This window comes from Sorghum bicolor, chromosome 6 (genome assembly GCF_000003195.3).
Source record: "Sorghum bicolor cultivar BTx623 chromosome 6, Sorghum_bicolor_NCBIv3, whole genome shotgun sequence".
In the NCBI taxonomy this organism is placed as follows: domain Eukaryota; kingdom Viridiplantae; phylum Streptophyta; class Magnoliopsida; order Poales; family Poaceae; genus Sorghum; species Sorghum bicolor.
In genome coordinates, this window is record NC_012875.2 from 52,570,504 (window position 1) to 52,597,090 (window position 26,587).

Consider the following 26,587-nt stretch of genomic DNA (forward strand, 5'->3'; position numbering starts at 1 on the left):
AGGCCTTCTATCCTCAGAAGGGCTCATGCTCATGTGCACTCGGAGCACGCCGCTCTGCGCTGCTGCTGAGCCGCTGACGGACCGACCTGAAGCCTCCGTCCGAGGCTAAACACGTAAACGGACATCTGCCTCCGCTGCGCGTGCCCTGATGCGAGCTAGGGTCCGGGAGCACTTGCTTCACGACCACGCGGCAGCAGCCGAACACGTCGCCGGCGTGCCGGGGGCCGGGCGGCCGGCCACTGTGCTGACGCGTTCAACGGAGGCAGCCCGGGCCATTCCCACGTGTTGCCGCGTTGGCGCGCGCCGACGACGTCGCCCGTCGCCTCTTTCCGGCCAGAGAGCCGTGTCCGTCCGTCTCCGTACCTCTCGTGTGGCCCGCCGCAGGCCCCGCGGCGGCAGGCACACCACCTGTTTCCACGTACGTGATCCGCACGGTACAGCTACAGCGCTCGATATCACACACGAACTTTGCCCACCCCCTGTGTGCGGTGCGCGGTGTGCTATCCGCGGCACCGGCACGACGCCTCCATCCGTCACGTGCGCGCTCCTGCGAGTCTGCCTGCGGTACCGCTCCACAACAAATTCCTCGCTTTTTGCTTCCGGAGGACCGGCGCAGTCAGCCAGGCAGTGACACGTACCATCGCTGTGTTCTATATCTGTCACGAGAAAAGAAAAAGAAAAAGAAGATCTTGTGAATAGCGTCAGCAACGCAGTTTACGTATCCTACCGGCGTTTTGTGAGCTCTTTCACCGTGACGGTGATACAGTACTGATAACCTCAACGGTGTAGTGTAGGTCGACGGGAGAAAAAAAAAAGGCGACAGCTCAGTTTAGATTTCAGATGATGTGCATCGCCCAATCAACTCGCTGATCGTCTAGTATCTCAGTCTGACTCGGAGCACAATCACCCGGCAGGGGAAAGCAGAAGCAGCCGTACCATCTCGACCTAATTGCGCTCAATAATATTAGTAATAAACCGAGCCGATAATGCGGTCGCTGGCCGGCCATCCACACGCAAAGCGGCGCCGGAGCGGAGGCCCGGCCGCCCGGGACACCGATCCAAAGGGGCCTAATACCTAACAGCTGAGCTAGCTTATCAGTAAATCACTCCACTGATGATACTCTCGCTTGGGCCATCGATCTCGCCGGTCCCTGTCGCTGTCGCTCACCACCGGCCCCACCGACCAGACAGCGTTTCTAGCTACTATAAGCACATGCGTTTGGATTATGCAGGGCCCTTACTAAATATCTGGATAACAGCCAGCCCCAGCCCCTCCGCTCGTCCTCGTCAGTACTGACGAGTGACGATGATACTGACGATGATGCACTCCTGCACGCTGTCAAGTTAGTAGTATACTAGTACTATTAGTCTCCGTTTTAGTCATTGCGTTCGTATAGCTACTGCTAATGGGTGGATTAACTGATGCGATCCTACTGGCCGTTGTTAATATACGCGGGAACTCGAGTTGATCGGTGTCGTATGCAGGGACGCCGACGTCGCCGAGTGATATTCCGGCGGAATTTCTAGTGATCCGAGCCGGGTGCGCGGGAGATATCATCATCTTCTTCTTTGCGCGCTCCGGACGGAACGCGACAACTCCCACGCATACGGCGTGGGGACCCGTCGTGTCCGGCCACCACCGGGACCCGGACCCCGGCCTCGTGAGACTGACGTGGACCCTCGCGGCGATTTTTTATAAGCCCCCCGGCAAGCAGCGTCGTGTGGAGCTCAGCCATTCGCACGGCGGTATCCGATTGCGAGCAGGTGGTTCAGCGATCAGCTCAGTGCCCCAGCCCCAGTAGGCAGACACAACACAATCACACGACGGCTGTTTCGGTTTCGCAGTAGCTCAGTTCGCTGCTTCCTCGAGCTCTCGCCCCGGAGTGTCTACTGTCCAGTCTCGAGTCCAGCGGGGGATGGAGAGCAGCTTGCTTGACACCGCCGCGGCCGCCGGTCTCTGCCCGGCGGCGGCCGGGCGCCGCCACGCTGGGAGAGCGGCGAGCTTCCTCAGCTGCTCCTGCGCCTCCAGGGGTACGTGCACCACCGTTTCGACACCGGCCGCCTCCAGTTTGTTTCCGGATTGGTCTCTCTGGCTTCAGGCGGCCTCACCAGTCGTTCTTCGTGCAGACTGCAGAGTGAGCGCGTCCTACTCCCACTCCATCAGCCGGATGCTGAGCGGGGTGCGGTCGGCGGCGCGCAAGAAGCTCTTCCGGACCGACCAGGCGGCCGACCTGCTGGGCATCGCCAACTGGTCGGATGAGACGAGCGGCGGCGCCGGAGGCCACGGCCACCACCAGCAGCAGCACTGGTGGACGGCGCTGGAGCACAACTTCGTGCTGGAGGCCACCGACGACGAGTACGGCGGGGTCGTCGTCGACGCCGACAGGCTGCCAGACGACAAGGCCGCCTTCGCGCGCTCGCTCGCGGCGTCGCTCTCTTACTGGAAGTCCGTGGTACGTACGGCTGGCCTGGCCCCCCCATTCACTGTCATTTTGCTGATTTGCTACGGTGTTTATGCTGCTGCTGCTGCTGCAGGGCAAGAAAGGGGTGTGGTTGAAATTGCCGGTGGATCGAGCCGAGTTCGTCCCTTTGGCAGTCAAGGTACAAATCTGGTCTTCAGAATCTCAGTCCCAGTAATGAGTTCTGCAATGCTTTTTCCGACATGTGTAACGGAAGCTCCGAACCAATAGAATCCAACTCTTTTCTTGTTAAATCTTAAAACAATAAAACTCAGAGTTTTCTTTCTGAAACTCTTTGTGCAGGAAGGTTTCAAGTACCACCACGCAGAGGAAGCGTACCTGATGATGACGTACTGGATCCCTGATGAACCGAATATGCTCCCAGCAAATGCTTCTCATCAGGTTGGAGTCGGGGGTTTTGTGATCAATGACCAGATGGAGGTGAGTGGGTCCCACGTTCATACATGCTTCTGTTTCGATGGGAACAGACAGGCAGCTTTTGCGTTTCTGAACTCTGATGGCGTTCTCTTTGAACAATTTTTTTATCAGGTTCTAGTGGTGCAAGAGAAGTATCGCGGTTCGTCGCTGGATGGCGTCTGGAAACTACCCACAGGCTTCATTCTTGCGGTGAGAATATACTCCTATGTCCAAGGTCATCAGTCATCACGATGCCCATGTAGTTGTTACTGAAATTTTGTTCTGTCACAGTCAGAGGAAATCTATACGGGAGCCAGCAGGGAGGTGAAAGAGGAAACCGGGGTAAGAAAATGAAACTCTCCAGAAGGCTTTGAAACCAGTACTTCTTTCCAATCCATATTCCTCCTCGTAGGGATCGATTCTCACAAGTGGTGTTGTGATTGCGATACACTATGCAGGTTGACACCGAATTCGTTGATGTCGTTGCTTTCAGGTAGTTAAGTTACCTTCTTTGTTTCGGCGATTATCCCGATAATTGTATCTTAATATATCCTCGAGCTGTAGGCTGAATTTGTCGTCCTACGTATATGTTGCCAGGCATGCCCACAACGTGGCGTTTCAGAAGTCGGACCTTTTCTTCATCTGCATGCTGAGGCCTGTATCGAGTGAGATCAAGATTGACGAGACAGAGATTCAGGCAGCAAAGGTGCGTCGCCATCTTTCTTCAAAGGGGGTTTCATGATTTTCCTGAAACGAGCCTGCAGACTAAAAAAAGAAAAAGAAAACATTTCAGCCTCCATTTCACGATATTCAGAGCATGAAGTTCTAGACAGTGATCAATCAAGCTTAATAACTAACCCACCGAGGCGTTTTGTTTCAGTGGATGGCGCTGGAGGAGTTCGTGAAGCAGCCCTTCATCCAGGAAGACCACATGTTCCAGAAGATCATGGACATCTGCATCCAGCGCCTCCGCAAGTGCTACTGTGGCCTGACGCCGCACCACGTCGTCTCCAAGTTCGACGACAGAACGTCCACGCTCTACTACAATGTCGCCGAGCCTGAGGACGTCAACTGCAGCGCCACCTGATATATGATGGGAGATTGGGAGGGATAGTCTAGCTTTTGCTGCGCAAAGTTTCATGATGCAGCAATGGCGATTGCTGAGAGTGAAATGCTAGCTAGTACGTAGCAGATTGCGCAAGGCAATAACAGTGTTGCCAAGCCTGTACATATACGTGTAGGGCATAACAAGCGAGAGCTGTATATCGGTAGCTCTGCTCTGTCGTGTGTTCTGATAAACGATGGAGCCGTGTTTGATCGTTTGCGACTTGCGAAACGAATTCTGCATCGAATCAAACGCGGTACTCGATCGCCCTCACCATCTGTCCTCTTGGCCATCCTCGCCGCTATGCACTAGAGCCGAACCTCACCATGCTAACCATTTTTTGTTTGTTTTGGTAAAACCGATTATGTGGCATCACGATTCACGACTACCTATAATACAACAAAAGAACACTCACAAGAGACTCCCATCGTGCCAGCGTTAGACAAAACAGAAAGCCTAACAAATACTACCTTGTCTCTCAGTAATTAGGATCATAGGATGGACTGATATGATGGAGTAGTTTACTTATTATTATTTTTAGTTAGTGACTGGCTGTCTCTTTTGGATGACGCCAAGTCTAAAAGCAATCTCGCTATTTCCTGAAGAAAAGGCTGAGGAGAGATAGAGGGGTTAAGAACCTACAACTACAATACTAAGTACTTCATCTATTCCAAATTATAAGTTATTCCAAAATTCTTGAAGAGTCAAAGCATCTCAAGTTTGACCAAATTTATATGAGAGGATTATAACATTTATGATATCAACTAAGTATCATTATGTTCGTAATTACTTATATTTTCAGAATATATCTATTTGATGCCACAAAACGTTATAATTTTTTTATAATTTTGGTCAAACTTAAGATGCTTTGACTCTCTAAGATTTTTGGAATGATTGGTAATTTGGGATGGAGTATTTTGGTATAAATTTGAAAAAAAAAATTTACGATGGTTGGAAAAAATATAAACCATCCATTGAGAGATCTAACGGTGTAAAAATAGAAGGTACTCATATGAAAGTACTCAGAAGTACCAAATTGGTGGGGACAGTACTAAAATATGTGAGCCTATACTAGGTGGACCATTCCTTGATCTTTTCAATATTTATTTTTTTGTTTGAGGTTAAATCGATAATTTTAGTTTCTTGATTGAAAGGCAAAACTAAGATTTTTCATTCCACTCGGTCTCAATCTCTGAACCCATACGGATTCTCCTTTCTTCTTCCCATGGCTAAGAGGCTGGAGCACCTGGACCAGCGCCGTCATCGCTGCCGCCGGTTGCGCTGCCAACACTAGGGGATTGAACCTAGGTGCTTGAGCTAAGAAGTTAGCTTCCTAACCAGTTGGACTACAATGAAGTTGTGTCAACTATTCTAGAACAATAATACTTGTTCTAACAGCTTGGCGCCAATGACAACAGCATCAAGCTTAGCGCCAATAATAGTGGTGCTAGTAACCTTAGCGCCAATGGTGATGGCGCCAAGCTGAGGATCTATTTTATAAAAATATTTTGTGAAGGATATATTTGAAAAATCTTTTTTAAAAAGGACTAAGAAATAAAAAAGACGAATGAGCATCATCGACACCTCACAAAATATCGTGGCGGATCCAAAATTTGATTTTTTTAGAAGTGGTTTATTAGAAATTATTGGAGATAATCTTTTTATCTCTCAATATTATTTTAATAAGAGATAAAAATATCATATTTTTAGAAAACAAAATAGGATACTCTTAGAAATCCTCACTCCCATTTGCCCTAATTCCGATATGGCTAGGGGTGCAAAGGGGTAACCTTTAGGTGCACCTCCAAACCTCTTTAGTTCAAATATTTGTACTATTTTTTAATTTTTTTGGAGAAGTAGTATAAATATTTGAACTAAAGAGGTTTAGAGGTGCACCTAATCATCACTCATTTGCACCCTTAGATACGACAGCCTATATTAGGGGGGCGTTTAGTTCCATTTTCATTCCAAAAAATTCTGAGTTTTGGTCTATTATTTTGTATAATAAAATTAAACATCATGCAAAAAATTTGACAAAATAATTGTCATTCTTCATTTTAGATTTTGGCTTCAAGAGCTAAAAAAACTCAAAAGAGTCTCAAAAGACCGTAATGAGAGCAATAAATTCTGTATTTTGAATAGAACTAAACATAATCCTGAAAATTTTAACATTTTATATTTCATCATTCTAAATTAATTAGCATTTTGTATTTTGTATTTCATCATTCTACTAGCATATGCCCGTGCGTTGCTACGAGAGTAAAATTTTAATGCAACAATGATATAAAAAAAACTATGTTGAGTCAAAATATATAGACAAACATACTATTATGATCCACTTGCAAATAAAAAAGCTCAATTTTTAAGAAAAATCATAAATTCGTCATATGTATTCATCAATATATACTATTTTTTAAAAAAAATTCTTGACACGCAATTTAACATCAATTCATCGAATAGGAAACTATTTTCTTTTAAATTGGAAAGAGAACATCCAATCGTTTGACGGGTATAAGGTTATAGGAGTTAAAAAATCCTCTTTCCAGCATATTGCTCCAACACAATTTCTGCATCTATGGTATACTTTTGGAACCCCGTATAATAAGTCTGGTACCATTACAAAGTCTATTTGTAAGATCAATGTTCCTAAGCAATATGACCAACAACTAATCTTTATATATTAATCATATCAACCCATTCGTAATATAGCTTGAGATAGAAAAATACCCCTCTTATTTTCATTTTTTTCTTTTCTAATTTATTCTCTTCCCTCTCCATTTTTTCATTCTCTCCCCGCCGTATCCTCTCAACACAACCACGCCGTGCCGCACGACACGAAGCCGCTACCGCCGCCGCCCTCCAGGACCCGCTTTCGGCCGTCGGCGTCCACCACATTGCGACCCAACCCTCTGCAACCCTCTGCCACGGCTACGGTGCACTCCACACCAACCTGGTCGTCCCTTCTCAGGGGATCTAGGGCCGGTGAAGCCCACGACCACCAGCTCCCCTCCCATAGTCGTCGTCTGCCCTGGCCCACCCTGGTGACTCACCGTGTTGCACCAGCCATGCCCGCCGCACTGGGGATGTCGTGCTCGAGTTACCATCTCCATCGTCGAGAAGGTTCGTTACATTTGCTTTGTGTGTTGTTCCGTAGCTAGGTTGTGTGTTGTGTTTGGGTGAAGGAAGTGGGTGATGCGATACTATCACTGATGTGTCAATAGCTGCGAGTTCCCCATTGCCATCTACGGCTGTACGAACTTGCTAAACCTCTTTTTTTTCTTTTATTATGCGGCTATCAAACCACGGAATTTCAGCTTGTGTTGCTGCTAAGAAAATTAGAGGTTTAGTCAACTGCGTGTGTTGCTTAGCGATTTACCGCCACTAACTCTATTCCTCTTGATATCATAAGTGAAAATGGAGTAGTGGATGTGCATCGTCTTTGTTTTATGCTCCCAGTTTAGAGTCTTGGATTTCTGAGAGTTGGACAAAGATGCCAAGTACATATAATTCGTAGTAGCTCCGTGGGAATGGCTATTGCCTCAGTATTCTAGTGATTCCATTGTTCATGGCAAGTAGTTTTTCATTCTATTAATTGTCATTCGGGACCTTGAGATTATGCAAGTCCTCGAGACTTTTATATAGACTGACCTGAGATTGAGTTGTGAATGATCTGTTGATATTGATTCAGTTACTTGCACGAGATATGAAGAAAGTTGTCTTACTAATATTAGTTTTCTGGTTTCTGTAAACACTCATTATAGATTCAAACATGAGCATAAGTCGAAGGTGAACTTGAGGTGTATTTGTGGCTCCACTGATATTCCACATGTGATGTCTTTTTGGACTGGAGAAAGTAGTTGTTATTTTCTTCTTATTTTGGGACCTTTAGCAGTTGAAGTCTAGAAACTATTTCTATTAAGAATCCATAATCTGCATCATCATGTTCCATTCTTTTTTGTTAACAGGACAAGCATATGGCTACCCTCGTTAAAGATAGGTTTGGATTTACAGAGCAGTTGAAGGTAGCTGTTATGTCCATCAACACAGTCAAAGTAAAATTTGCCGCCTTGTTTAGTTCTCAAAAAATTTCAAGATTCCTCGTCACATCGAATCTTGCGGCACATGCATGGAGTATTAAATTTAGACGAAAGTAAAAACTAATTACCTGTAAATCGTGAGATGAACCTTTTGACCCTAATTAGTCTATGATTGTATAATATTTGTCACAAACAAACGAAAGTGCTACAGTACCCAAAATCCAAAATTTTTGCCAACTAAACAAGGCATTCACAGCAGAAGCAACCTAGGTCCTCTCCCGACGTGGGTGGCTGGGGCCTGCTCCCATCCGGCCAAGCAGCTGCGTATGCAGGTAAGCACTTGAGTGATTGGATCTGCTCTCTCTTGCTCAGCTGCTGTATTAGCTTGCATCCTCTATACCGCTAGTCTACAAATATTTCTTCTTGCCTGAATGCCTTCTATATTGGTACGTACTACTAAATGCTATGCTAATATTGTTTGATTGTCTGAATCCCTGAATTAAATAGTGTCTGTTATTTGGTCACTTGCATGCCCTTGAGTGGACAGCTCAGACAGATCATGTGGTGATATAGAACAGAGGCATTTGAGCTCAGCGCATATGTACTCCTGCAATTTGCTACAGCTTTCTTGCCTGCAAGGCCAGGTAGGAGAAAGCAGGAGACCTTCAGATGCTAGCTTGCGGCTGATGTGTATCCATCCATTCAAATCAAGCATCATTTGCTATATCGAGCCTATTAGGAGCTCTCCTGAATATAGGATCTGAGCCAGCGACAGCAGAGGCGGTCCGTTGTTGCACCGCACATGAGGCCAGTCGCCGGCGGATCCTGAGTCTGGACCGATCGATCATGTGTGTTGGCCTGTTGGGGGATCAGTGTGCCGAGTCGCGCCGTCCCCCATGCCTCTAGCTTCCTCTACTGCTAGACCTAGACGCTGAGGAAGCGAACGCATGCCTTGCCCTGCTTTTGCCTCTGCCCAGATTGATCGGCCTAGACGCTGGTGTATACTATACAGTGGTACGCGGGACACGTCTTTTCCGGCCGGCCGGTATGCACGCGCTCCATCATCGATCTCGTGCATCCATTACAGGCGGCACAACGCGACGTTGGGCTAGGCCTTGTTTACTTGCATCTCAAAATCCAAAAATTTTTAAGATTCTCCATCACATCAAATCTTTAGACGTATGCATAGAGTATTAAATATAGATGAAAATAAAAACTAATTCCACAGTTGGTCAGAATTTACGAGACGAATCTTTTGAGTCTAATTAGTCCATAGTTGGATAATAATTATCACAAACAAACGAAAGTGCTACAGTGTCGCAGAATATTTTCCTTGCGGAACTAAACACGGCCTTACCTTTGCTATTGCTTGCAGCACCAATCCCTGGCCCGCTGGCCCTGATCTCTCCTCTCGCACGAGCTAGCTTGTGCCGAGTACCGACGTGACACTACGGCGGCGAGCTTGCATCTGCATGTGACCTTGCCATGCCTCTCTGCCTACCTAGACATATTATACGCCAGGCAGTATGTACACGTCAACGGATAGTCTTGTGGTCTTGATTCGACGGTGTTTGGGAGAGCGGGAGGTGGCTTCGGGAGTGGACTGCAGACACGTTGAAGAGGTACCTTGGAGTGGTGTTGACGTCCCCTGTATTGGTTTTTTAGGGGTAGAGAAATTAGTTAGCATTTTGTATTTTGTATTTCATCATTCCAAATTAGTTAGTAGCCCAAAATTCCCAAACTGACGCTGGCGTGGAAAGTCAAAAAAAAATGTCGTCGTCATTTCGTTTTCCCTCGCAGGCCCGCACGTCAGTACACCAGTCCAAGGCCGTCGCGGTACACGATTGTGGCGCCCCACTAAAAATCAATCAGCAGCCCCGCTTTTTTTTTTTTGAGATAGCAGTCCTGCTTTTAAACCCATCGCTATAATGTCTAATTGAAACCTCCAAGCCCCCTCACCAATGGATTATAGCGATTGGTCTATATCACTGGACACCTGTTCAAGCTCGTAATATCACTGGACTATCGGCCCCACGCTTGGCTGGCCCCACACGACAGTGGCTTGAACAGGTCGCAACGCCAGCGCCAGCGCGTGACGGAAAAATATCATGCTAGTTGCTCTCGTTCCCCGGTTAGTTGAGCTCTTTCCCTTCCTCGCTTCGAACCAAATCAAATCGGAGCGGCGGAGCAAAACGATCCCTCGCCTCGCTCTCCTTCGATTCAGCTCGACCAGGGCCCTAATCGGGAAGCTAATGCCACGCAAGTCGCGAGATCTGTAGCGCCACCCGGCTTCGCGGTGGGCATGGAGGCGCAGAACGGCGCCGGCGGTGGGGCGCCCGTGGTGCTCAACGTGTACGACCTGACGCCCATGAACAACTACCTCTACTGGTTCGGCCTCGGCATCTTCCACTCCGGAATCGAAGGTGCTTATGTTTCCACTTCGTGTTGCCTCGGATTGCCGGAATTGGATTTCGTTGACTGTGTACTGTTGAAGTTGTACATATATTCTCGTGTTCGTACAATACCTGTTTGGAGGGGCCGTCGTAGTCTATGATTGAAGAGGGGAAAGCGATTGTTTGTAGTTGAAGAGAAGGGGGCGGAATATCGCGATAGGTTTGTTTTGAATTTCCAGGATGTTACGAGCTTCTGCTGCTGTTCGTAAGCAAGAAAAGGAATTCGATTAGTATGTTCTGGGCTCGGAGGAAAACTGCTAAATCGGGGGTCAATTTTTACATTCCTGTTTCTGACAGGTAGATGGTTACGCAGCTGTTGTTGTTGTCTTGTTTAAGCTTCAAAGGCAGTAATGTGCTCAAATATGCCAAGTGAACTGTGGCATAGGGATGGAGACACTTAACAAGTTTCGAGTAGTAAGGGTGAATATTGTCTCTAAAATAGGTGTATCATGTTATGCATTGTCAATGGCTGGAATAATAGTTCGCAGGGGTTGGTAGAGGTGTGTAGCTTATTTGATGTTCTAAAACTGGAGAATCTGTCCTTCACTTTTCTGTGGTACACTTGTTTGTAGTGCTGTACTTTACACTATTTATCTGTAAGGTTGTACCATTAGTTCCCAGTCAAAAAAAAGTTATACCAGCTGTTGTCATTACCTTTTAAGGTTGTACCATTAGTTCCCGGTCAAAAAAGAAAAGTTGTACCACTAGCACTTGTCATTACCTCTTGGCTTGCATTTGGTAGCTTGCATTGTGCTAGCTAACTGATTTTTATGAGCTTAAACTCAAACACTGGTGTATGTTTTACTCAAATAAACAGTTCATGGTATGGAGTATGGATTCGGAGCACATGAGTTTCCAACAAGTGGGGTATTTGAGGTGGAACCGAAAAGCTGTCCTGGTTTCATCTACAGAAGATCTGTGTGGATGGGCACAACTGACATGTCTAGAGCAGAGTTCCGCTCGTTCATTGAAAATCTTGCAGGAAAGTACAATGGCAACACATATCATTTGATTTCAAAGAATTGCAACCATTTTACAGATGATGTCTGTAAGAACTTGACCAGGAAATCAATACCTGGGTGGGTGAATCGGCTAGCAAGAGTGGGTTGGTATCACTAGTTTAATATGTCTTTGTCTTGATGCACTTCAGACTTTATGTGTCTGATTGTTTTCCCCCCAATATTTAGGTTCATTTTTCAACTGTCTCCTACCAGAAGGCATCCAAGTTTCCACAGTTAGACACGTCCCTACTCATCCTGCATTTTCTGGTGAGTTTTGTGCCCGAAAGTTCTTATACGGATTTGTGCAGTTGACCTGAGTTTTCTTAATGAGCTGCTACCTATGCCTAGACCTTGTTAAACTTTACATTTTTAATTGTCCTATATACATCAACTGATCAACATATGGAACCTCCATTTGACTGGTATTCCTTGGTGTAACATTTGACCATCCTGAATATTTTACTAGTAAGTAATCTGGTAGCCTTTTGGTCATATTCAAAATAACCACCAGGAGATCAAACTTTTTCTCTCTCCTTTTGACCTGGCATACTTTGGTCTTCATGGAACATTATTCTGATTTGCTTGATGGTTATGTTATGCATGACTCATAATATACCTAGTAAAAAAGAGGTAATTAATGATAATGTCTAGCTAGCAAGTTAGATAGGTTTGAGTTATGAATACAACAGATTATTGATTTTCTTCAGCTCAATATCGTGTAACCTTCTATAAGACACTCCAGATTCTAACTGAGATTTGCAAACAGTAGTAGATAGTTTATATATGCTGTCATCTTGTTCATTTGCTAGTTATCTTCTACTTTGTTCACATTTTTGCTGCCCTTTATTTTCTCACTTTCCTAGATGATGATATGGATTCGGTATCTTCATCGATTATTGGAGACAGTGATCTGGAAGAGTTGGACCAACACCTTCTGCCATCAACTACTGATGCCCATTCTATAGACGTGCCACCAAAGCTAGCCAAAGATCTTCTCTGAATTATTCAAGCCTTTGGGGTCCACATAGCAAGGATAACTTTGACTGCTGCAGTTGATGTCCACTGACTGCTTCTCCGGGTGATTCAGGATTGCGGGAGTGTAGATGAATGCTGCTGATTGTATTGATTCTTTGCGACTGAGTTTGTTACATACACACATAGCTCTCGACAGAAATGGCATGCTTTCTAATTCTTTGCCTGTTATGACTTGTGAGTTGTGACTTCATCCTAAGTATCTTGTGTTCGAGTGATACTGTACGCACTATAGACGTGAGTTGTGGCACTGCGGAACTGGCCTGTCCGAAAGAGGCACCAGGCTGTGGATCGTGATTCGTGATAGGGATAATACTGAAAGTCTGAAGCCCCCTGTGTGCCAATCCTTATTTAGGGGCCTTAGCCAGCACATGTTGTAAGTACCATAGAAGTATTTATGTTTATAATGGCAGACTGGCAGTTCCGTGGCTGATTGATTTTTTGTGTGCTTTTTGTGTTTGGACTGGATCATAATCTAAAGTCCCATTTGGAAGATGAGAAATGTTCTAGTGTTTTTCAGGATCCAATACATATTTTTACTAAGTTATAGGGATTTACTGTTTCTGTTTCAAAATATAGGTCCTATTAGGATTTGTAAAGTTAAACTTCGTAAGTCTTGACAAAGAAAAAGACAAATCCATTCATAGGTCCTTTTAGTATGATATTGATTCTGTAGCAATTGAAGAAGCTGATGATGATCGAAGCAGATAACTCTTTTTTATATATAAAAAGAATCCTAATACGAAAAAGAACGAGTACTTACTACACTTAGGGCGTCTATTGGACTGCTCCATTAAGCTCTCTACTCTACAATAAAATAGAAGAGTAGAATCCGTGGAACACGTGTTCAGTGGCCTTCACCAAAATAGAAGAGTTGAGGTTGCTTAGTCGCTTCAGTAAAATAGTAGAGGTGATGGTGCTCATGACCCATACTACAAACATTTGTATTGATTGAGTTCGCCTCAATCATCCCCGCCAAGCATCGCCCCATCCCGTGAGGGACGGTGCGAGGCAAGCAAGGAAACGGTGCGAGACAGAGAACCCAACAGGGCCAAAGAGCATGACACGGTGCCGGATAGCACTTTGGACGGCCTGATTGAGCCAAAACGGCTGTCAATGGCAATCCATCTGAATCCTTCAAATTTTGCTTAGTTAATTCACACCTTTTAATTCTGTCATTTTGACAATGACCACACTAGCAGCAGGCAAAAAGTTTCATTTCATTACATATATGGTTGAAGGGGGAAAAAAGGATCTTGGTCCTGCACTCTGCACCTGCTGTGTTCGGCATGCAAAGAGAAAGTTAAAAGTGTTTCATTATTTTACTGTACCATGCTCATGCCTAGCTATCAGATATGCCCCACGATTAGTGACGCATAAATATCCGCACCAAGATTTCATAGGGCTTTCTCCTAGAAAAGGAACAGCATGAGTATATGAACCACAGGCGATAGGCCATTGCTTCAAAAACAGATATAAATTAACTAGTGTTTACAAAAAAGACTATACAGTGTGCACTATTGCACTCGAATGCATGATCAGAGCAGGACACAAATATATAGAAACAGACAAATATGCATGATCAGAGGACTCCTTTCAATGTGTTTATCAGGAACAAAACACGCTAGTTAAAAGCTGAAGAGATCTGTTCTAGGCATATCAGTCTAATATGTCTGCCATATTGCTTGGTTCTTTGATGCCATAGATGATTGACTATAGCAGTTGTCATGCCATATATATGCAAGAATTTGAACTGATCCACAGGCTTCAGCCACGGTTCTTGCTGAATTCAGATCCAGGAGATTTCAAATGGTTGATCTTTGAATGTTCTATTTTTGTAAAGCGCACAAGTTAATGTGAACTTTTTTCTCCAACAACAACCCATTATGCGTACGGAGGACTTTGACAATAGTCGTGTGCAAAGCATCTTGATGTTTTCCCTCAGATCCTTGCCCCTTCTGTATCTTATCTGTAAGCTCAATTGGCATATCACAAAGCTCCAGGTTCTGGAGATGCACAAGGTTCTCAATGCCTTGGGGTATTTTAGTTAGCTCAAAACATTGTCTAAGCATCAATTTATCTAGATTTACAAGGCTTCCCTGTTGAAACTCTAGGTGAGAAAGGTTAGCTAAGTCACCTAACCTTAGTTTTCGTAGTACAGGAAAAACACCCGCTGCAAAGACCAAGCTCTTCTCTTCATATGCATCCATGAGGCTAAGATCAAACAACCTAGGAAGTGCTGACAGCAATCCAATTGAATCTTCCTTAAGTTTAGAAGAATGCAACTTAAGCTGCATCAGGCCACTAAGGTGACGAAACCATGAAGGTAGCTTATTCCCTACTAACCTCCCTGCTAGGGTGAATTTTTGTAGCTTCACTGGTGGTGGTGAAAAGGACTCGAGGTCCAATTGTACATCAGCATCCCGACTTACAATTCCCAGGCATTGAAGGTAACTCATTTTAGAGATGGATGATGGCAAATGGATAAGATTACCCTCGTGCACACCACATAGTTCCAAGCTCCTCATCTGTTTCAAGCTTCCTAAGGATCTGACTGTCTCCTCATTAGCTTCGATGTATTTCAGAGTCTGCAGACAGGTCAGATTTCTCATCCCATCTGGAAGAACAACTGCTTTACCAGGATACAGAAACCTAAAATCTGCAGCGTAGCGTCTAAACAATATCAGGTGGCGCAGACTTTTGAGTTTTGTTATGTTGCTTGGCAACCTCTGGACCATGGACCACTTGGCATCTAAAGTTTGCAACTTATGTAGTCGTCCCAATTCATGTGGTAGCTCTTTGATTAGAGTGGAACGGATGCCAAGATAGCACAGATTGAAGAGATTGGTCACTGCACTAGGCAGTTTATTTATTGGAACGTACCATAAGTCTAGAACAGTTAGTAATCTGAAGCTAGACAGCAGAGAAGCATCCAAATCTGTTTTGAATCCATGGAGGGACCGAAGTGATGCCATCTTTGGGGCTGGAATGTCACTACTTCTGCATCGATCAATTATGAGATGACGAAAATTACTGTTTGACTCAAATGTTGCTGTGCACTTTGAGAATACGAAGTGTCCCTCTTTTGCCGACCTACTAAGAATCAACTCTCTGATCAAATCATGTATTTGGAACCGCTTGGCACGTCCAAACTCATTTTTCATCACAACCTGCAGCAGGCTTCGTTGCACTAGCTGGTTCAGGTAATCATCAGCGACATCCTCCATTGTGGCATGGTTTTTTTCCTCAACAAAGCCTTCAGCAATCCACTTCCTTATCAGAATCTTCCTTTTGACAAAGAAATCCTCTGGGTATATACTACAATAAAGAAAACATCTCTTCAGATGGTATGGTAGATCATCAATACTCAGATTCAGTATGCTTGACACTTGCCCAATTCCATGATCAGTGCTTTCATCCCACACAAGACTGTCATGGACACTCTTCCAAGCAAACTCACTTTTCTCCTTCAAAGCAAGGACATTGCCAACTGACACAATCGCCAATGGTAGACCGCTACATTTGTTCAGTATCCTCAAAGCCCAGTGCTCCAAATGCTGAGGGCACTCTCGATCAGCATCCTCCCTGAATGTTGTATTACAAAATAAGCACCACGCTTCCTTCTCAGGAAGCGGCTTCAGCAGGATGGTCCTGGTGGATTTTGCCAGATTAGCCACGTCTTGACTGCGTGTAGTGATGATTATCCGGCTCCGAGTTCCATCGTCAACAAATGCACTGCGGATCTCGTACCATGCAGCCGCGTCCCAGACGTCATCCAGTAACACCAGGTACCTTTTCTTGGACAGAATGCCTTGCAAAACCTCCACCAGGGATCGGTAACTCGTCTCTTCGACGTCCTTTGGGACGCCGGCGCTAACGTCCCGCTGAAGTTCTTTCAAGACTCTCTTCAAGAGGTCTTCCCTCGTGAAGTTCTTGGAGACGGACACCCATGCGGCGCAATCGAAGTGGAAGCTAGCGGCGACTTCCCTGAAGACGTTGGTCACTAGAGTGGTCTTGCCAACACCACCCATCCCCCAGACGGCGACCAGCGTCCGCCGGGGCTCCATGTCCTCGGTCAGCCATTCCATCAGTAAGCTCCTCTGCGCCGCAAAGCCAACTATATCCTCTTTCCCGAGAAAATGCGCCGTATCTGCTACCTTCCGGCTGATGAAGGTGGCGCTGCCGCCAACTGCAGACGATCTCTCCGCGCCCGCGGAGGAAATCGCCGGCAAGATGCCGTATTGCGCCTTGGCGCCCGACAGTTCGCGGAGTCTGTCCCGCGCCTTCCGCAGTCGCCTAGAGAGCGCGAACCAGGCGCCTAAATTGGCGCAGCTGCGGATGAAGCCTCGGCCGGATAGGTAGGAGTACTCGTCCACGACGTCCTCGAGCTCAAAGGCAGCGTTGCGAACCTGATTGATCCAGGCGACGGCGAGATCATCGGTGCCGCAGCGAGAATCGGCGAAGCGGAGGAAGGCACGGAGGAGCTCGAGCTCGCGCACGGCGGCGGCGACCCCGGAGCGAATGGCGAAGAGGGAGGACAGCTCCACGGCTGCCGGCTCGGACAAGGACGCGGCCGCCTTCGCCGAGAGGGATACGGCAATCATCTCCGCCATGGGTAGAGAGGTAGGAGGAGGGAACTAAGTCAACGGACTGAAAAGATCTTTGACCAGTTTGGTTGGGTATGTGGCCACGCGCGCGCCTGTGTGGTCCGCTACTACCAACTCCATCGATTGTCTCTCTCCCGACCGTGTCACCGCTGGGTCAGGTCCGCCGCCGCCTCGTCCCTCCCGCCGCGCAGGGTTTAGGGTTCAGTAGCGGCGGCACCAACTCTTCGTGCCATCCTGCCCATCGCCCTCTCTGGTGCGTGCCACTAACCACCGACCTGATTGATTCGAGCATGCTGTTGCTTTATTTGCTCTGCTCTTCTACAGTAGCCAGCATTTCATGAACAACAGTTTGGCTGCATTTTCCGCTAATCCGAGCGTTCTAGAATTTTGTTTGGTTCTTATTGTTATGTGAGCTCCCATAATACTCCAATCAGCTTTCTCCGAATTCCCTCTGCAGTTTAGCTGCTATTTGCAGGTTGATCCCGTCCAGGTACAAGAGTACACCTGTTGTTTATGCTTGTGCAGTTATTCATTTTCTGAAACTTTACTAATATCTCAATCGAACTAAGGCTTGAAAAAGAAACTCAATTTAGTTTCGTGAAGTATCCATTTGGTGTCAACAAATGTTAATAATCTTCTCTATGAACTTGGTGAGACTTGAAATTAGTTTTGACTTAAGACAAAGCTAAATGTCGTTCTTTTGGGATGGAGGTAGCATATGGCTAGCTAGCTAGCTAAATTTGTTATGCTATTTTCAGGACCTTGGGAAATGAAGATATGAGTACTGTGATCATGCATCTGTTACATTCATCGGTTGAGCAGATTCACACTCTTTTTCAGAACATCAGTGGTGCCATTATAGATTGGGTACGTCACAGGAGTGGGGTGGATTGGCAATCAATGTGACCGACCAATATTCCTAGGAGTATAAAATATGGTTTCCTTGTTTGAGTAAGCTACTAAAATAAATCAGGGTGCATTAGAAGCAAGATCTACATCTCATGCTACATTTGGCAATGAGGCTTATTCTATCCAAGTTGCAAGATACAGAATTGTTTTTTGAGCTTGAATCTGAAGAAGCTGCTACTTTTATCCAGGTAGCTCATTTGGTTGAACTATTGCTCTATTAGTGTTTTTCTTTATTCCATGATCTATTTTGCTCAATGAGTCTAATTAGCAAAAATCTACTCCCTCCATTCCAGATATTTCTGGTGACATTATTAAGTCAGAGATTTTGCAAATACAATACTCAAAACTATTAATGGATGGATGACTGCTTCAACATATTTCAGAGGAATTACTCAACTGTTAGATCATTCAGACAGTCATGTGAAAAGAAAGGTACTTGTTGGTTAGCAGATTTTTGTTCTGTTGGTTTTACCTTTTTACCAATGTGATTGCAATTGATTTATACTTCTCTACAGACACTTGGGATGTTGTCTGAAACTGCCAGACGAAACAGTTTGATCCAGAAGCAAAGGAAAGCACGAAAACTGAAGCATAACTCTGGTGCTACTGCAATTAAAGTAGACAAGAGCTCTGGTCCTTATTTCAGCAAATTGTGCTTAAAGATTCTGGAGTTGATTGACACAGAAGTTGATTCAGAAACTTCAGTGAAAATTGCTGCTATTTCTTTGCTTGATACAATAGCAAAAGAATATCCCTCGGATAATCCTGTTTATAGCAACAATCATTGATCACATTGGCTCTGATGATGCAGCTGTGTCTTCTGTATTAATTCATACTGTGGGCTCTCTTATAAATGTGATTGGATCAGAAGCATTACCACAACTCCCATTAATCATGAAAAATATAATGCTAATATCACGTCAGATTTCATGTTGCCCTAGTGGAAATTATGCGTATGGTTCCACTAGAACTGCTCCTGGACTTCCTAACCAAGACATAGCTGTGCTGCTATCTGCACTGACTACAATTGGGGTTGCTGTATTAAACATGGGTGAATTTGTTAATCCATATTTGAAGGAAATAGTTGATCTTGTAGTACTTCATCCTGAATGTAGCGTTCAAATGCACGCCAAATTAGATGCAAAAAGCAGCACATGTTCGAGAGCTACTGACTGTTAAAGTTCCAGTATGTCATCTGAATTTGTTCAATTTTTTTCTTGGTCATATGATGAATGTTTTTCCTTGGATCTCATCAAGTTATTGTCTGCAGGTCCGGCTTATCCTCCCACCTTTACTGAATATGTTCTCCCTTGCTGCAAAATTTGGAGATGCAAGCCTTTTGTTTGGCATTCGATATGCTAGCTAGCCTAGTTTGTACAATGGACCGGCTGGCTGTAGGAACTTACCATTCGAAAATATATGAATATTGTTTAGCAGCTCTTGATATCCGTTGCCAACATCCTGACTCTTTGAAGAATAGTATAAATAAATATTGTGGAGCAATGTATTACTCATGCCATAATCACTCTCACTGTGAAGCTTACAGAGGGCACTTTTAGGCCACTTTTTCTTCGTACTTTGGAATGGGCGAGTCTGAAGTTGATCAGTCCTCATCAAAGAAAAGCTTGGACCGTGCAATTGTTTTCTACAAATTGGTTAACAAACTTGCTTTACAACACAGGTACCTTCATAACTGCAGTGAATACTGTATCCTAAGTTATGTTCAGAGCATACCCTGAGCTTGGTTTCACCTGTCTTTTAACTGTCAGTAATCCACACTATTGGTCTGTTGTATTACGCTCATCATTCTTAGCGACCCCAACTAAAGCATGCTTTTTTTCAACTACCTGCTGCCATATATTTTCTTTCTTGATTATTTAATTTGTCTTTGAAGGTCCTTGTTCACACCTTACTTGAAAAGTATCTACTGGAGGGATCTATCCAGGTTGGAAACAAAAGAAGAAGAACAACGCCAAAATCGAAGATGTTATAGTTGAACAGAAGGATAAATTTTGAAGGTTAAAAACTTAAAACTGTGAAATTTAAGGGCTCTAGTTTTGAAAGATTCATACAAATGTTTCCTTTATGATAATGACCAGAAGATCCTCGATTCCTCTAATTTCCAGGTTGGTTGGTTCGTTGTACTACAAGTGTTTTCTTTTTGTTGCTGGCGTGTGCTTTTTGTAAGGCACAGAAATAAGTGCATGGCAGTGACCTTTCATGTTCTGTTGTACTCCTGCTATCTCAAAATATAAGGCGCGCACATATTTCAAAATACAAACTTCATAAGCTTTGACCAACAATTAGTCTAATAATATAAAAAAATTGTGGTACAAAAGTACCTGCATTATATTTGTATTTACAAATACTCTGCAATGATTAAACTTTTGTTGCCACAAACGATATTCTATAACCTATAAGAGGAATTAGCAGTCAAATTGTGCCTTTGGAGACAGCACCAACTCAAATCGGCGTCATGTTCTGTAATTATTCTTTGTTCCTATAATACTAATACCATCTGCCTTCAACCCATGCAGTTTTTCCCAGTGATATCTTTGTATTTTAATATATTTGGTGTTTGCAGGTTCTTTTGAAGCCTATTGTCTCCCAATTTGTTGTGGAACCACCAGAATCTATTGAATCAGTTCTGGATGCTCCATCAATTGAAGAAGTAGATGAAAATGTTCTTTTGTGCTTGGGCCAAATGGCAGTCACTGCACGGTCAGATGTTCTTTGGAAGCCTCTTAACCATGAGGTGGGAATCTCTTAAGGTTTTAAGGTTTTTTTGCCTATAAAACTTCGTGATATACCTGCACTAACTAAACTAATTTCGTAACTCGCAGGATTTAGTTTACCTAATATAAAGAATAGTGTACACTAAAGACTATGAACAACAGTGTACAGGATTTATTGTTCACTCCCTCTGGCTTACAATTTCCTCATAAAATTGCAGGTGCTGATGCAGAGAAGTGATAAAGTTTGCCCCCAAAATTCTGGGCCTGAAGGTTATCAGGTACATGGTCCAACATCTGAAGGAGGAGTGCGTCGTTCTCCTACCAGAGATGGAGAGACGACCACCCCGTTCCTGGGCGAATTGCTTGAGGATATGGAGCTTCCTGTCAAGACACTGTCGCCGGCAGTACCTTGTGAGGCCTCAACTCCTCGCTATAGTACCTTTGGCTGATGAACTGTAGAACATCAGCCATCATGCTCATTTCCTGTAGATCACATCAGACGTATGTACCTTGTAATTTATGTAGGTTACACTTAACAGATGTATGTAAAATAAATTTGAATTGATTCTATACAAATTTGGGACAAGAATCACAATTTGAACTTCTCGTGTGCATTTGAGTTGCTTGCTTGTCATTCTGGTCCTGCTTGCTTTTCCTGTATTGACAAAAAATCACGTGTATAGCAAGTGATTCACATCTCTATTTTAATCTGGTGTGCGTTATAACTAGGCTGTCAAGATTGGCTGGCCCTGTGCTTGGTGACTTTTGGGTGATCCGCACCGCACCCTCCGCGCCAGGGTAGGGTACCATCTACTAATCACGTGCCAGGAACAACAGCACATGGAGCACTTAATGCTTCTGAACTCCTTGACCTTTTCTTTATTATTTCTTGGGTGTAAACCAATGCCCCATAATATACTGAGTGGATTTCTTTGCTCGGCAACATTGCCTTTTCCGGGATTGTTTGTATCATTATGTATGAGTATCAGTATGACAGATGGGATTGGTTTCTGAATGCTGACCGTCACAGGGTATGTGATTACGTTAGGTCACATGCTTGTAGCAAAGGCTGCAGAGAGTCTCCCGATCTCTTCGAGTGTGACAAAGAATGACAGGTCCTTTTCACACTGAATTTGAAGCCCAGATTTGGCAGCATGCCGGGGGTGAAAATTTGAGATCTGGAAGTGAAAACCTACTTACAGGCTTAGGCTGTCAACAGGAGACTCATTTGGGAACCCAAACCCAAAATGGTCTCCAACATAATACCTATAGCCTCCAACAGAGTACCCATACAGAAGATCTATTTTGTGTATCAGGAGAGGCATAATCAAATTTGGGTATCCTCTCTCTTCGAGACCCATTTGCAGAGAGTGTAATCTTTTAGATCTTGTTGGGTATGGAACCTTTTACCTGTAGCGCTACCCAAAAGACAAATGGGTCTTGTATTTTGGGTGACGATTGTTGGAATAGTCTTACATCCCCGACATGGATGTTCAGCCACTCTAGTGACTACGTACCAAATGTCCTTTTGACTAGTTGACAGATCGAGAGCAGAGCTGAAACTATCCAAGCTTTCTTGCGAAAGTAGCAGTGAAAGTGTTCTTGGAATTGATAGTTTTAAAGGGTGCAGCCTTGTGCTTCTTCCAGGTAAAAAAATCGATGGCTCGGGCAATTTTGGAAGATAGGGTTACAACTGACGTTGCATATAGCCGTGCTACTGGTGTCGACATGCCTGGGACCGCAAAGCAATGAAGTTTCGAGGCCAACACTAAAGAGACCCTGATAGGATGTCACTAGCCGGTGCCTCCAAAAGAGCCGACGTACTTGATTGCTCACTCATGTTTCTTGTGGAAAGATGAAGGATTGTTGATGACAAGGAGTCGAGAGACCAACAAACCCTAGTCATATAGAGGCAAGGGCATCTTTTGACCAATCCTCCTCTTCGGTTGTACGAGTATGCATCATTGCTGTCACTAGCTTGCAATAGTAGTGGAGTACACGGCCGATTTCTTGGTCATGCGGTGCCTTGTGGACAAAATTTCATCACTACTTGTCTGATGGCTGAAACTGAAATCGCATACTGTCGTCTTCAGGCAAGACAAATGGCAATTAACAAAACCTCCAAGAAAGACAAATGCAAATTAAGGAAATTTTTATAGATTTCCACGTCGAAAGCACCCACATTTTGTTCTCGGATGAGTTAGTGGAAAATATACTTTTCTATACATGCTTGTGGCTCCTACCTTACGTTACGATCTTTTCCTCTCCAAATGCCCCGATACAATCTCTGATGTATGCAAGAAGTAACAGACAATACAAGAGACACCAAAGCTACTATCCTGCTGGCTGCTGCTATAACACCACACTTTCTAAACAGGATTAATGGAGCCTCATCGCCACACGCATCTATTATTATCTTGCTATGTCTTCAAGCCTTTTCAGTATTTTCTTTGTATCTGGTCTCAATGACGGTGATGGATTACAACAAGCCGTTGCCAATTCGAAGTAGGCATTTAGATTGTCCTCCTTCCCAGAATTCTTGCTTTGTTTGATGAGCTCGGAACTGAAAGCTTCTGATATCTTCCTCTCAAGAACCAGGTCTTTGAAAGAGGCCGGCAAATGGATGTCTCGCGCATTTGGCGACTTATTATCATTTGCGACATCCTTCTGAGCGAGCATCTCGAGCATAATCACTCCCAGACTGTAGATATCACTCTCCCTGGTGGCATCCCTCATCTTGATCAGCTCTGGAGCCTTATAGCCCTGCATTGCAGATGTCTCCAGCATCTCTTGCGCAGCAGCAGGGTTCAGCAGAAGGTAGAGGCCAAAGTCTGCTATCCTGGGCTGGAAATCAGCGTCAAGCATAATGTTATTTGTTTTGAGATTGCCGTGAATGATTGGTTTCTGCGATGCTGTGTGAAGGTGGTCCAGTCCTTTGACAATGCCGATAGACAGCTTGCAAATTATTTCCCATCTCTGTGAATCATTGATTCCCTCTGCAGGTCAGAAGAATAGATAAAGATGAGAAACTTGCAAACGAAAAGGAAAAACAGGGGGAAAATATTGATATTTCACGACTGACTGAGACTAGCTTGTTAGTAATGGGTGAAATTCCTTTATAACCAAAAACTGTCCTTTTCAAGCCGTTGGTAGTCTGAAATGCAAATGGCCCAAAGTTCATTAAGTTGTTTTGTGCATGCAAGCAATAAAAACTACGAGTATTATGCAAGTCTTTCTCTACGAGACTAATTAAGTTGTGTATAATTTTTAAGAAAGGATGTGATCCAACAACTCCCTGAAAACGAGAGCTGATAGATGCAGGAAACCACAAACAGTTCAGAAGTGCCACCATTCCACCAACATAAAGCCCAGAATAAGTCATGAAAACCGCTAAAGATGCATTTCTCTGTCTGATAATAAAACAACCACCATGTCCGTCTGGAAAAAATCGGCTTTCCGCCAAAGCCTTGATTTGATAGAGGACTTGCATCGCCCAAATTGTAAAGGCAACAATTAAAAGCTTGAAAGCGTGACTATTGAAAAGGAGTGAAGCTTGCCACATGTAAAACCCAAGATCTTACGCAAGAAGAAGAAGATGCTCTGTGGAGCGGATAACAACAACTACGAAAATTTCACTAAGAACTTTATGAACTGTCCCTTTGTGTAGTCAAGAACAAGAGCATAAAGCGTAACAGTGAAGCCACATGGCTAAAGGTAACAAAAACCACCCTGCAAGGCTGTAACATAGTACAGCCCAGGCCTCCACAGCGATCTGCTTAATCCGCGAAGCATCATTTGCCTGCCACGCTTTTACCGCAGCCCGAAGGCATGGGATGACGAAAGTAGCTAATCATCTAAATCTGAGGTAAATGTCAAATTCTGCAGTAAATCCAAGCAATGGGAGCTGAACCAGGAAACCTTACCGACACTCGAGCAAAAAAAGAAAAAAAAAAAACATTTCGCATGATTAGCCTTACTTGAAGCTACTAGCTGGGTTCGAAAGCAAATGACGTGAAGGGAGAACAGACCTTGCAGGAAGCGGCGTAGCGAGCCGGCGGCGTAGAACGGGTGCACGAGTAGCTTCTCCCCGCGCGGTCCGATGTAGAGCGCGCGGATCGGCACGAGGTTTGGGTGGCGCGCGGCGCCGAGCACCCGCGCAGCCGCCGCGGCGTCCTCGGCGGCCGCGGCGCAGGCCGGGCGCACGAACCGGAGCAGCGCGACGGCCTCCCCGGCGCTGAGCCCGGCGCGGTACAGCGTGCTGTGCGAGGACTTGGCCACCACCTCCCCGGGCGCCTCGAGGATCGCGGCCACCGTGAGCGCCTCGCCTCCCGGGAACCGCAGCAGCGCCTCCTCCCCGCCGGCGACGTAGCCGCCCGACGCGCCGCCGGCCGCCTGGAACCGGTCCGCCCTCGCGCCGCCGTGGGAGGGCAGCACCGAGCGACCGCGGCCCCGGCCCCGGCGGCGGCGGCGGCGGACGAAGTAGAAGATGGCCAGAGCGACGACCACGGCGAGAGCCGGGAAGAGGACGGCGTTGATGACCGCCTTGCGCATTGCTCCGTTCTAGACTTGGGGCGAGCTCTAGATCGGAGGCGTGCTTGGTTGCTCTTGCTGGGGTAAATGGGCAACGGGAAAATGGTAGGGAAATGGGGTGCGGTGGTAGGGTTTGGAATTTGGGAGAGAGAGAGAGAGAGAGAGAGAGGTTTGCTTGAGCGTGCTGCTCTGGGGCTGCTCTGCTTCTGCTTTCCTCTGCCTCGCGCAGCCCCTGCTATTCTTGCCGTTGGGATGGGGGAGAAGGAGGCTACCAGACAGCCTTGGGATTCCTTTCGTTTCAGGAAGGCTTTCTTTATTTGAGAACAGAGGAAAGTTGTGTGTGAAAAAAATGAGAATGTGGCCTGAGACGGTGACCACGACGGTGGAGGCGACAGTGAAATGTTTCTCTTGCTTTTAATCTTGTATAACTAAGGCCTTGTTTAGTTCGCAAATTTTTTTTGTTTTTGGTTACTGTAGCATTTCGTTTTTATTTGACAAACATTGTCCAATCACGGAGTAAATAGGCTCAAAAGATTCATCTCACAAATTACAGGTAAACTGTGCAGTTAGTTTTTATTTTCGTCTATATTTAATGCTCCATGCATACGACCAAAGATTCGATGTGACGGAAAATCTTAAAAAAATTTGCGAACTAAACAAGGCCCAGCACAAGCTAAAGTTTAGGCTTAAAATGAAGACTTGTATCAAAGTTAAAGCAAAACATAGGTGTGCATTCGATGGAGTGTCGTAACAATAGAAAGCTTTCCCTCAAAAAAAAAACAATAGAAAGCACTTTTTATCTCTTATACAAATCAAGAAATTTCTATATACTACCTACCAAAACTTTGACAATACACATTGGTGCACCAATTCTCTTTTTTTAGAAAGAAAAAAACTGAGTGCACCAATTTTTTGGCAATGAACCAATTGATGACTTAAGTTTTTGGTTTGCCATGATTTGGTAGGACAGGAATGAAAAGCCAACCAAGTAGACCTTAAGTCCAATTTGAGCGATGTGTCAGCATCACGAAAATTTTAGTAATAATAACTTAACTGACTTAACAAATATAGATAAAAATAATAACTAATTACACAGTTTATTTGTAATTTGCGAGACAAATCTTTTAAACCTAGTTAGTTTATGATTGGATAATATTTGTCAATACAAACGAAAATATTATCGTATTCATTTTGCAAAAAAAAAAGAACTAAACAAGACCTTAGGATATGGCCCTTCCATCTGCCCCTCAGGCCGGCGTGTGATTGGAACAGGCATTGACTTTATATGTCGTTCTCTAATTT

At 44.8% G+C, this 26,587-nt stretch overlaps 4 protein-coding genes and 1 pseudogene across 4 annotated transcripts; 3 read left to right on the top strand and 2 right to left on the bottom strand.

Moving 5' to 3' along the window:
- LOC8083352 (nudix hydrolase 8) lies at positions 1,724-4,259 on the top strand. Its single transcript, XM_002446842.2, has 9 exons — positions 1,724-2,031; positions 2,128-2,453; positions 2,536-2,601; positions 2,763-2,900; positions 3,009-3,086; positions 3,168-3,218; positions 3,335-3,369; positions 3,474-3,582; positions 3,757-4,259. The coding sequence occupies exons 1-9, from the start codon at positions 1,917-1,919 to the stop codon at positions 3,961-3,963; spliced, it is 1,125 nt and encodes a 374-aa protein (XP_002446887.1). The 5' UTR covers positions 1,724-1,916; the 3' UTR covers positions 3,964-4,259.
- Positions 9,962-12,939, top strand: LOC8083353 (deSI-like protein At4g17486). Its single transcript, XM_002446843.2, has 4 exons — positions 9,962-10,441; positions 11,289-11,576; positions 11,659-11,739; positions 12,336-12,939. Exons 1-4 carry the CDS (start codon positions 10,321-10,323, stop codon positions 12,470-12,472), a joined length of 627 nt encoding a protein of 208 aa, XP_002446888.1. The 5' UTR covers positions 9,962-10,320; the 3' UTR covers positions 12,473-12,939.
- Positions 13,706-17,148, bottom strand: LOC8083354 (disease resistance protein RPM1). Its single transcript, XM_021462932.1, has one exon. It carries the CDS (start codon positions 17,115-17,117, stop codon positions 14,334-14,336), a length of 2,784 nt encoding a protein of 927 aa, XP_021318607.1. The 5' UTR covers positions 17,118-17,148; the 3' UTR covers positions 13,706-14,333.
- LOC8083357 lies at positions 17,152-21,356 on the top strand (annotated as a pseudogene).
- Positions 22,889-25,752, bottom strand: LOC8083358 (putative kinase-like protein TMKL1). Its single transcript, XM_002448237.2, has 2 exons — positions 24,784-25,752; positions 22,889-23,751 (listed from the first exon to the last, which is right to left on the bottom strand). The coding sequence occupies exons 1-2, from the start codon at positions 25,304-25,306 to the stop codon at positions 23,168-23,170; spliced, it is 1,107 nt and encodes a 368-aa protein (XP_002448282.1). The 5' UTR covers positions 25,307-25,752; the 3' UTR covers positions 22,889-23,167.

Bases quoted from the DNA above. Each gene is read 5' to 3' on its own strand.
- LOC8083352 (XM_002446842.2), top strand. From the start codon at position 1,917: ATGGAGAGCAGCTTGCTTGACACCGCCGCGGCCGCCGGTCTCTGCCCG. The intron at 2,901-3,008 runs GTGAGTGGGTCC...TTTTTTTATCAG, and splicing joins TGATCAATGACCAGATGGAG to GTTCTAGTGGTGCAAGAGAA. The intron at 3,583-3,756 runs GTGCGTCGCCAT...GTTTTGTTTCAG, and splicing joins CAGAGATTCAGGCAGCAAAG to TGGATGGCGCTGGAGGAGTT.
- LOC8083353 (XM_002446843.2), top strand. From the start codon at position 10,321: ATGGAGGCGCAGAACGGCGCCGGCGGTGGGGCGCCCGTGGTGCTCAAC. The intron at 11,577-11,658 runs GTTGGTATCACT...CCCAATATTTAG, and splicing joins GAATCGGCTAGCAAGAGTGG to GTTCATTTTTCAACTGTCTC. The intron at 11,740-12,335 runs GTGAGTTTTGTG...TCACTTTCCTAG, and splicing joins TACTCATCCTGCATTTTCTG to ATGATGATATGGATTCGGTA.
- LOC8083354 (XM_021462932.1), bottom strand. From the start codon at position 17,117: ATGGCGGAGATGATTGCCGTATCCCTCTCGGCGAAGGCGGCCGCGTCC.
- LOC8083358 (XM_002448237.2), bottom strand. From the start codon at position 25,306: ATGCGCAAGGCGGTCATCAACGCCGTCCTCTTCCCGGCTCTCGCCGTG. The intron at 23,752-24,783 runs GTCTGTTCTCCC...TCTGACCTGCAG, and splicing joins GCTACGCCGCTTCCTGCAAG to AGGGAATCAATGATTCACAG.